General features: G+C 41.1%; 1 protein-coding gene across 1 annotated transcript; it reads left to right on the top strand.

The window, feature by feature from the left end:
• Positions 1-363: 363 nt before the first annotated feature.
• On the top strand, positions 364-11,064 carry Net1 (neuroepithelial cell transforming 1). The gene is made up of 10 exons (XM_038333358.2): positions 364-628; positions 4,882-4,989; positions 5,328-5,495; positions 5,840-5,902; positions 6,198-6,294; positions 6,431-6,507; positions 7,061-7,318; positions 7,616-7,786; positions 8,651-8,837; positions 9,189-11,064. Exons 1-10 carry the CDS (start codon positions 536-538, stop codon positions 9,587-9,589), a joined length of 1,623 nt encoding a protein of 540 aa, XP_038189286.1. The 5' UTR covers positions 364-535; the 3' UTR covers positions 9,590-11,064.
• The last annotated feature ends 462 nt before the right edge of the window (positions 11,065-11,526 follow it).

Below are 11,526 nucleotides of genomic sequence, written 5' to 3'. Positions count from 1 at the left end.
AAGAAGCGGGTAATTTACAGTTGTTCATATGCCTGCACTGCTGGGTAATTAGACTCTTTCCTACATAGTTTTTAAACCCAGAACTCTTTGCTACATAGTTTTTTAACCTATACTTAGTTTTTTTCCAAGGCATTAGTTTTAGGGAAGAGTGCCCCTGTCAGTAACAGTGCTAGAGAAGTAACTGAGGTAGGTTCCTCTGTTGTTCACCTAGGCCTCCTGTGGGCTTCAGCTCTTCCCGAACAAAAAGTTCCAGGGCCTTTTTGAGTCAAAGCAACCTGCCTGGCTCAGGCGGCAGCCTAGGTGCGCCCCTCTGGCAGTTATCTGGAGTCACGTGAGGCCTGGCCCCGCCCCGGAGTCCTGAGGTCTGCGTGCGTGCTCGCTGCCTTAGCAGAAGCACGGAGCTCCACCGCGGGTAGGAGGCATGGGCGCATGGCTGCCGGGCCAGGCTGAGTACTGGGAAGAAAAGCCGGGGCGCCTTGGAGGTACTGCCCTGAGGGGCTGACTCTCAGGGGGACTGACCCGAAAGGTTTGAAGCATGGTGGCTCATGATGAGATCGGAGGTCTTCTGCCCATTAAAAGGACTATCCGAGTCCTAGATGTTAATAACCAGCCCTTCAGGGAGCAGGAGGTAAGAGAAACAGATCGATCAAAGGAATGTTTTCCAACTCCGCAGAACTTCTAAACTTTAAAATTTCACTTTAAACTTTTAATCGTATTAAATCTTAAAATGTGTAACTTTTTAAGCAAGTCTAAAATGTGTTTAGGAACTGTGGTCTAAGTTTAGGCAGCTTTTTTTGTATATAACATCGCTAGATTGTGTACTGCTTACATACAAAGAAGATTTAAAATACATATGTGTCGCTGAGTAAACATTTCTCATGTTTGATATGGCTGTGTTTTTATGAGTTGTCTTTGTTTTTAACTTACATTACTAAGTCTAAGGGACTGTTTTAGGGGAGGAAGTAAAAATAAGAATATTTTCCTCTGATGATGGTGGACAAGCGAGTAAAGCCTGACCCGGGATTCTGTTCCTTTTCCTTTCCACTAATACTTAATTCAGTTTGCCCTGTGCCCTTCTTCCTTCTGAAAGAAGATTCAAGCCAGTGGAACCCTGACGCTCAGCCTGCCTTGCTTTGAAATCATTTTGACTTTCAAAAGTCTCTATGAACGTTATGAAAAAAGTTATCTCTATGAAAAAAGTTATCTTACGCATTTTATGTAATCTTAGCAGTTGATTGTGTCTCTCAGTGTCCTGCTGCCTGCTCACTTACATGGTAGAAATGGCTATGGGTTCAACTAAACAAATCTCTTAATGGTAGTGATGTTTTTTGCCAAAATAGATGTAATTGTACATTTTAAGCGTGAGCATTTTGTTTTGTGTCTCAGGGAAGCTGTTTGTTATACATACATTTGGGGTATTAAACTACCATCTTTAGAAAATGTGCCTTTATTTGGGGGCTGATAGTGAGTTTTGTTATTTGGTTTTGGATTTTCTTATGTACTTACATGTTTTATAAAATAAATAAGCATTTTCTTGGAAGAGAATGTGCTTCATACAATGCCATGACTGGAAATACTCCAAGTAGCTATCTTTTGGGCCATCAAGGATGAGGCTTTTGGTTAGTGAGACACAGTGTTCTCCTGGCCCCTTTAATTGGAGTGTTAAGATCCCCAGGGATGGGGTTCAGACTTTAGAACTGTCCACACAGCCTTAATGACTTGAGTGTAGAGAGAAGCTGTGTGATCAAATGTTGTCTCCATCTTTCTCAAAAAAAAAAAAAAAAAAAAAAAAAAAAAAACTTTTTAAAATTCTTTTTCTGGTTTTAAAGTTCTTGCCAAATGAGAAATTATGTATAAGCAATCCTAAAGGAATAAAACAAGACTCATTCTTTTTAAAGTTTTATTTGACTCTAAAATATGCCCAGTAATGGCATCATTAGGTAAAAAACTTTACAAAAGCCCACTTCACGAAGGGTTTTATCCAGGCTTCTGTTTTTATAGAGCTACATCCCAATCAGACTTTAAAGGAGACTTCATTTTCTGTTTATAGACACTCAGAAAATATTTTAGCACATGAAGTGAATAGAGGTGAATTGTGAAAATCAGTAACTTAAAAGCCCAGGGTCAGGCAGATTTCCTAAGGTGATGGATGCCCTGGCTGTCTAAACTAGATAGTTGGTTAAAGATTAACCTGCGTAAACAGAATAGACTTCTGAGAACAGTGTTTTTCCCTTCCAAGTGAACTTAGCCCTCATAAAAGGTTGCCTACGGAAGTTCCTTGAGGGTAAGCCTCCTTAACACTCTTTGGTTCCCGGATTTGCTCTTGTCTTGAGGGAGAGTGTGTGGTGTCAGTGTCCATGGGTGTCTTTAAACTGTTGATGTCTGCTGTAATGAGCTTCCAGCACTCTAAGCAAGTCGTCACCACCACCATTATATAATTAAGCCTTGCCTTTGGAGGTGTGGGTGTGGGTGTGTCTATGTGTCCCTGGGTGTGGGTGCCTGTGGGTGTGCACTTCTATCACCTCCAGATGTCCCTGCTGGGTCCTGTCTATGGGGAGAGGTGAATGTGGGTTTAACAACAGTTGTACTACAGATGTTCATGTCCTTAGTAAATCCATATAACTAAAGTGGTTCTCTTCGACCTGTAGAAGAAAAACTACTTTTGCTTGTGATTTACACAGCCTATGTTATAACCCATGTTCCTAAAGATAGGGATTTTTGTCCCTGCCATTTTGGTGACTCTTGAGTACCTAATCCATTTCACTTCTCCACAAATCTTTTATGAATGATCTTTTCTTCAAACAGTATCTACATCCTGAAACTAACAGGAGGCCATTTCCAGTGTTACACTTTACCTTTCATTACAATTTTTTTTATTTGAGTAGGAGTCCCCAAATGGTTGTTCCACCCTGTTTGCCATTTTTGTTTGTATGTTTTATTTTGTTTTGTTTTTTCTCAGGTCACCCAGGCTGGGCCAGGTTGTCTAGAACTCTTGGCATCTGTCCAAACCCACCAAGTATAATATACTTTCTTATAAATCATTTCAGACTTTACAGACTGAATAATGACATCCTTTGTAAAGAAGAGAGATTGTAGTTAGTTTTAAAGAACTATGAATGTGTTTAGCCTAAAGAAATGCATGAGCGAAATCTGTATAAATTATAAACTATAAATGTGTTTTTACATCAAGCAACATGTTGTTACCTAGGTCTAAATGCTCTAAGTCTCTAGTGAGAGGATGCCTGCCTGACACAGGGGCCTGGGTTAGTCCTCAGCACAGCAATAACCATAATTATGCCTCCTTCACTTTAAACATGGTATAACTTTTCATTACTAAGAAATTAGTAGTTTTACAATAACTAGTCTTATAAAGACAAGAATCTATCAGTAATTTTATTTAGTACAATATTATCAAAATCCCTTTCCTCTTTGTTACACTGACTTTTACTTTCTGACTCCCTGGGAGGTGCACCTTTCTAAGGACCTTCCACTGGAAATTAAAGATTTGGTGATTTACTGGGAAGTGAAATTTTTATGCTTTGAACAGGGAAGAGGTGCTAACCTCTGCTTCCCAAAGCACAAGAGAGTCGTGGCAGCTGCTTTGTGTCTGGTTAATGTTGGCATATCTTGCTTTGTGAGGTAATTCTATCTCCATTCAAACAGGAGACTCTTTGTGCTGTCTTTACTAAATGGAAAGGAATGCCTCGAGCTGCCCCTGCACACGCCTGTGTCACTCAGTCAGCACAGATGTGTGCTGAAGACATTCACACATGTCCTCCGTCATGCAGCGTGAGCCATTTTACTACATGTCTCACAGGCTTCTTTTTCAGCTCATCGTGCTTTTATAGTTTACATTTTGCTTTGCAGTTAGTATTTGGAGGAGGGAGGGAGTGGTTTCCAACTCTGTCTCTTAAAGCCTCCAAAGTTGAATTCCCTTTGAAGTCTCTTCGGTCATTGGCGTTGCTTTGTGTGTGTGTGTGTGCCCACATGCCTCTTGGGCTGTTTGACTCATTAAGTTCCTACCTACTTTCAAACTTTTCTCCCAGTTCGTTTTTACATTATAAGGTTATTTTTATACTTTTTAATTTAATGATGGTCTCTTCAAAAAGACAGGGTCTCTGTAGCCCTGCTAGCCTACAACTCTTTGTAAACCAAATTTGCCTTGAACTCAAAGAGATCTATCTGAGTCTACCTTCCAAGTGTTGGAGTTAAAGGTGTACACCACCATGCCTGGCTTTGGTGATCTTAATGTAATTTTAAATTATCCTTCTGAACTCTCATCAGAATTATTTTATCATGTGTGACACTTAAAAGGCCCCATATGCAAACAGTGTATGCTCCCCCTGTGAATCCCCTTATCAGGAGTTCCTTATTTCGGTGACTGTCTAAAGTCATCTGATGATATGTCCCGTGTATCTCACACTAACTTTGTGAAGTTTTGAAATCCATGAATGTTAATGCATATTTGCTATGTGATATTTTAATGGTTTTGCTGGTTCTTAACCCAGACAAGCGAGGCTCTGGCTGGGCCATTACAAGAGCTGGAGCCAGGATTCTAGGCCTGTCCAAACCTAGGAGTCCTTTGAACCTCCCCTCTGCCTGGGCTTGAGCATTCTTTGACCTAATTCAGCGTCAGACATGTTTAAAGGTGATCCTCCAGCTAACTACAACACTGGGACAGGGATGAGACATTGGTTTTCTTAAGCTGTTGTTATTTGGTATTGTTCTAGTTTAACATGAAGAACAACAGTCATTTTTGTAGTTCCCTGTTTCCCAGTCTTATACAAACACTGTTTTGTAAGAGGGTTTAATTTTGTCTGGGCTTGTATGAAATCATTACACCTCAACACATATTTATTGTAATCTGTTTTGTTTTCCCAGGAACCAAGCAATAAAAGAGTTCGGCCTCTAGCTCGAGTCACATCCTTGGCAAACTTAATCTCTCCCGTCAGAAATGGAGCAGTCAGGCGCTTTGGTCAAACCATACAGGTAAAAAGAGAAGGAAGAGTGTGCTTAGGACGCTTTTTATAGACGCCTACAATTTGTTTTCCTTTGAGCTGTACAAACATGTTTGCATTGTTGTACATCTTACCAGAGCAGTGTTTGTATAAGTTCTGTTCACTTGGATCCTTTGTCAAAGGCTCCTCTTGGACCATTTTAATTCCCTAAAACTAACTGGAGTTAGATTAAAACTTAAATGATTGCTTTACATACTGAAATATTCTCAAAAAATGTGTTTTAATTTGTTAGGATGTGGGTTTTTTTAAATATAGGATAATTGTTGTAGCTTCCAAATCTCATTTTCTCTTTCATTTGTCTTTTTAAAGTCATTTACCCTTCGTGGTGACCATAGATCCCCAGCCTCTGCCCAGAAGTCATTCAGCAGGTCTACAGTCCCAACACCCACCAAGAGAAGAAGTAGTGTGCTGTGGTCGGAGATGCTAGACATCAGTATGAAGGAGTCCCTGACCACTCGAGAGATCAAACGTCAGGAGGTATGCTGGCACTCAGTACCCAAACTGTGTTTACTGAGTTACACCAAGAAAGAAAAGAGTTTTTAAATGCATGTCTTGCCAGAAGAAATAGAAGCTAATTTTCTTATTTAAGCAACTGTTCATAGCCACCCAGTCTGTAACAATTTGTAATGGGTGGTGCTCATCAGATTCAGCAACTCTGGTGGGTAAATGATAGAAAAAATTGCAAATTTACTTGAGAATCCATCTTGAACTAGAATTTTCAGACCAGGTCTCTTTAAATGAGCTGTTTAAAACATTAAACACTATAAATATTAATTGCATCATTTTCATTTCTGACTTCTTGTGTTTCTGGGTGCTTTTAGGCAATATATGAATTGTCCCGAGGCGAACAGGACTTAATCGAGGACCTCAAGCTTGCTAGGAAGGTCAGTAGGCATTTGACCTGTACCAGTTCTCACAAATGACATTTCACAGCTTCTGGAAGGTGGTTTCTTAACCTTTAAAGTGGAAAGTAAACGCATTTTACTGCTGAATACATCTCTGACTTGAGACTGAAACACAGCTTTTCAAATGTGACCTTTAGTAAGCCTTCAGGGGTGAACATAACTGAAGTCTCCCTACTGTGTCACTGCTATGTAGTGACTGGGTGCACTCAAGGAAAGGTTGCTCAAGTGTTTTCTGTGCCCATTCTTTGTGTGACGCTTTCTTCCCCTCTAACAGGCCTACCACGATCCCATGTTAAAGTTGTCTATCATGTCAGAAGAGGAACTGACACATATATTTGGTGATTTGGACGCTTACATACCTCTGCATGAAGGTCAGCTTTGCTCTTAGTTTCCATTTGTCTCTGAATAGAACTAAACACATGTAATTTTAAGTTAATAATAATGTGGTAATCATCAGTTCTTTTTCAATAAGCATATCATTGCTCTTTTTGCTCTTGTACACTTTAGATTTGTTGGCAAGAATAGGAGAAGCAACCAAGCCTGATGGGACAGTGGAACAGATCGGTCACATTCTCGTGAACTGGGTATGTCAGCAGGTCATCATATATAACAGGATGTGCTGCAGCCTGGGATGTTATTCCATTAGATTCTAAAAACTATGAAACACCAAACTCCAGCAAAGTTGTGATGATACGAACGAGCTTGTAGTCTTGTAAAAAATACAGAGCTTGATTGTGTTACAGACCTGCTTGCAAATAACGTCCTTGATTAAGCAGAATTCCCATAATGCTATGCATCAGCTGTTACAGTCTCTCATGTACATGCCTGAGAGCCTGTTGTTGAAGGAGAATTCCTGGGGACTCGGAAATGAAGACTGTTTCTATGTTTATGACTGCACAGGAGAAGGAGCAGGCCCATGGAGTGTCAGGATTGTGAGGCTTGTGGTAGAAGCAGCTCGGGTGTCTGGGAGCACAAATAGCTGACATCTTAGTGAGGCGAGGAAGGAGAAGTCATGAGTCTTCAGTTGAGCCTGTAAAACACACATGTGGCTGTGCTGTCTGTTGTGGTTTGTGCTCATCATTTGCTCATACACCCAGTCATAACAGCATTGTGTCATGCTTTGTTTTTAATCTCTAGTTACCAGGCCTGAATGCCTACAAAGGCTACTGTAGTAACCAACTGGCAGCCAAGGCTCTTCTGGATCAGAAGAAACAAGACCCAAGAGTCCAGGACTTCCTCCAGCGCTGTCTGGAGTCTCCCTTCAGTCGAAAACTAGATCTTTGGAGTTTCCTGGATATCCCTCGAAGTCGCCTCGTCAAATACCCTTTACTGTTAAAAGAAATCCTTAGACACACTGCAAAAGACCACCCGGATGTTCAGCTGCTGGAGGAAGCAGTAAGTAATAAACAAGTATTCCAAGTTTGGCATCGATCACCTTAGAAAAGCAAAGTGTGATCCTCTCAGTTCTCATGTCGTCAAGAGACTGGGCTTGGATCTGGTTCCTTCACTGTCCGGAGGCGGTGGAGTAGTCGCTCGGTGTGGCTGGACTGCGTCCTTGGTGTATAATGTAGAGACTGATTTCTAGGGTCCATTCAGGCTTTAGATTCCGTCCTTTGTGAATATTTTCTCTGGACGGAGGGAGGTTGACATGCAGCAGCTGTTCCATCTGGTTTGTTTTCTTATCATTTTCAGGTATTGATAATACAAGGAGTTCTTTCTGACATCAACTTGAAGAAAGGTGAATCCGAGTGTCAGTATTACATCGACAAGCTGGAGTACCTGGACGAGAAGCAGAAGGACCCCAGGATCGAAGCGAGCAAAGTGCTGCTGTGCCATGGGGAGCTGAAGAATAAAAGTGGCCATGTGAGTGCTTAGAATGCGAACCAGAGGGAAGCCGTTACTTCCCCTTCCCAGCCTGCTTCATTTTCCACACAAAATTACGAGGCAGGTTTGTAAACATAAGCCCACTGCTCGCAAGAAGGTTGCTGCTTGTTTATGTGACCAGCTTTGGTAAAGCAAGCATTTGGTTTCTGAATAAATAAGAATAAAATAATACTTAAACACCTCGGCAAGTAGTCATTCATACCCAGTTGTGAACTGTAAACCAATGTGTGTGGCCAGGGTCTCCTGTTAATGTTTCATAAACACACACCTCAGGAAATGGATCTTTTATAGTGATGTTAGTGGTTTTAACACTGAAATTCTGCAGCAGGTTAAATAGGCAATTTTATTTTTTAAATATTAATTACAAAAGAACCTTCTAGATAGGAGTCAGGAATGATATTTTTGTTTTATATGTGCTTTCCAGTGTTGCATGTATAAGTTGGGGCTGTTTAAGAACAAGAACAAGTTGAAATCCAGTCTATCTGATTTCTATCCCAGGGCCTAATTGTCTGTACAGACTTAGGCTTGTGTAGACAGATGAACCATGAACACTGTAGCAGCATGCAGACAGTACTGGAGTTTCAAACCTGTTCCTGCTGATTTGCAGGTCTTGGCGATACATCGTGTTTACTCAGCTGTTGCCTAACCTGGTCAGTGTGGCCCAATGAAAGAAAAGAACTTCAGGTAGCCTGAAGTTTAATGCTCCAAGTAAAACCTATATGGCCTTGAGACCACTATTTTATGATGCCGTTTATAAAGGGAAATCAGAACTCTAAATGTCAAATCCAGTTCTTAGTCAAGTTCCTTATTAGGAAGTTTGGGTTTTTTTCTTCATTTCTGCAGAAACTGTACATTTTCCTGTTTCAAGACATCTTGGTTTTGACTCGGCCTGTTACACGAAATGAGCGTCACTCCTACCAGGTTTACCGGCAGCCAATCCCTGTGCAGGAGCTGGTGCTGGAAGACCTGCAGGATGGAGATGTGCGCATGGGTGGTTCCTTCCGAGGGGCTTTTGGCAACTCAGACAAAGGTAAGATATAAGGTCTAGAATAGGTTCGCAAAGGACCCAGATTGGGTGGGGAGAAAAGGGCTGAAGCAGAATTACCACACATTTGAAGCTATTCTGGACTACAGAGTGAGAGCCCCATCTTGAAAAACAACAGTAATGAGAAGAAACAAATGTACATAAATGAAATTAGACTTGGCCCTTAAGAAGTATAAGAATAAACTCATTCCCCAGTTATGTACTGGCACAAAATTGAACTTGGTCAGGGACCTCTGGCTAGTGGCCGTCTTAAAAGTGTGTGTCACATAAATACTAGAACTTTCCTTAGATTATATGACCACTTTCTTAATCTTGATTCCTTTTTTCTCCCTTCAGCTAAAAATATCTTTAGAGTCCGCTTCCAAGACCCCTGTCCAGGTCAGTCCCACACACTACAGGCCAATGACGTGTTCCATAAGCAGCAATGGTTCAACTGCATTCGCTCCGCCATCGCCCCTTTCCAGCGGGCTGCCAGCCCCCTAGAGCTGCAGGGCTTGCCAGAGCTGCATGAAGAGTGTGAGGAGAACAACCCCCCAGCTGGGGATCTCCAAGCCCAGCGAAGGTCGTCCATGGTTCCCGGGCTCATGCAGGTAGAGAGTGAAAGTGTGCTGGAATGTGGCTCCGGTGTGCAGACAGAAGACACCAAGAGCGGGAAGGCGCGGAGAGCACAGCCTGGCTTGCGGAGAGCAAGGGACAAAGCCCAGTCAGGTGGCAACAGGAAAGAGACTCTGGTGTAAATGTGTGTTCTCTGGTGGAAGGCTGTTTATTTATACATTTGTACAGTTTTTCTTGTAATGGGAGCATCCTAGGGTCACTCTAGCAGCTGTAATGTGTTCATGGTTTGGGATTCTCTCTCTCCCCCTCCCTCCCCCTGTTATTGTCGTCGTTGTTGTTAATGGCAGCTAAAGACATACAGATTACTGTTAAATTGCACACTTTAAAGAGGTATTTTCATGGATTATTTGGAACATACCATCTGGTATTTTTTATCAGAAGAAATATATATGAAACCAGTGTTGTCCTGACTCTGGGTTCACCTTGACTTCCCAATTGAAACCAAATGTGATATTTACAGTGTTTGTGAAACTTAGTTTTGTAAATGCTGAAATTCTATCAGTGTTCCTTGTGAAACCTCAAAAGATGAATGAAATTTTAATAATGACACCTACATTCTACATGGAAGATTTTTGAGTTTGAAATATTTCCATATTTACAGTGAAGCACTGCTTCCTTGGAAAGCAGTCACCAAACTTGGTGTGTTTTCCGTCTTGTCAACTGGAATGCCTTGTGTCGGGTTTCACTGCACATTCCTCAGTTTTCATTCATTTATTCTGCCAACTATTTAATTTTTTTATTGTAAAGTAGTTCTTAGTATTTGCTTTTATTTTTTTACGTTGATGCCTTTTTAAAAATTGGCATGTCCTTAAAGTTTTTCTTTCTGATTAAAGAGTGAGTGAGTGTGTGTGTGTGTGTGTGTGTGTGTGTGTGTGTGTATGTGATCGTATTAATGATTAATTTTACTGAGTGAAACCAAGCCATAATGTTGAGCCAATTAAGAAAACTGCAGTTTTTACAGTATATCATGTCAGGGTAGCAAAGACCCATGGGATGACTTAGTGTACTCTAGACTACTGAGAGGAGCCACAAGAAGGACTTTGGTGAAAGTTTTCGTGTTGTGTGGAAAGCAAGAGAAGGCAGGAGACTGGAATAGTGAAGAGAAAGGAAGGGAAAGAGGAGTCGTCAAAAGTAAAAATGTCTGGCTGGGCCAGAGGAGCAGAGCGGAGACAGGAAAAGTCTGACCTGAGGGTGTGTAGGAAGTTGTAGAAGGCCAGAGGGAGCGTGAACTGTATTTGCTTTGGTTTCTCATACCTGCAAATACTGAATTTGAAAAGAAACCGTAAAATGTGTTAGAAATTTGACTATGTTAGGTTAATTCTGGTTGGATTTCTTCATTTAAAAAAGAAGCTGGTGATTCTTGACTGCAAAATGTTTGTGTTAGAAATGTGGTCATGCTCTTGAGGGAGGAGGACTGAGATCCCATGTAAACCCAGATTTAAACTGGCAATCAGTTCAAGTCATTGTTAACCATTATGTGAAATATATCTCCAGTGGAAATGAAAATTGGAAAAGGCTGTAAATAGAACAATCAAATGATTTCTTTGTATAAATGAATTATACAATTAAAAAAAAGCACGCACATAATAACCCAAAACATTTCTTGCCTGGTTGATATTTGTGGGGTGGGGCATCCCTGGAACTTGATGATTTAGCTTGGGGGGGTGGGGTAGGTCGTGCAAACCTTACAATGGTTAAGGAAATCCCAAATAATTTACCCTTTTGAAATTCATTGATAAGTAAGAAAGGACAATAGTCTGAAATCTTGTGAGCCCTGTGATCTTAAAGGACACAGTGGAATCAGAAGTCACCATTGTACTACAGATAGCCGACATCTTCCGGATATAGTGGTAAAGCAAAGAGCAATGTCTTCATTAATTTGATTAAGCCCAGATTCTGATGTCTAGGTTTCTCAGCCTCCTCACTGTGGAAATTTAAATTCAGATATGTCTCTTACTCCTGTGGTGGGATCTGCAACACCCAAAAGTGCCTACTGGTTCCATCTAGAGTATCTGGAGTTTAATTCCTGTCACAGTGGCCTTGTTCAGCTTCCGGAGTT

Source organism: Arvicola amphibius, chromosome 6 (assembly GCF_903992535.2).
Source record: "Arvicola amphibius chromosome 6, mArvAmp1.2, whole genome shotgun sequence".
NCBI lineage: Eukaryota > Metazoa > Chordata > Mammalia > Rodentia > Cricetidae > Arvicola > Arvicola amphibius.
Note: the sequence above shows the minus strand (reverse complement) of the source record. Positions and strands in the feature narration are given on the sequence as shown.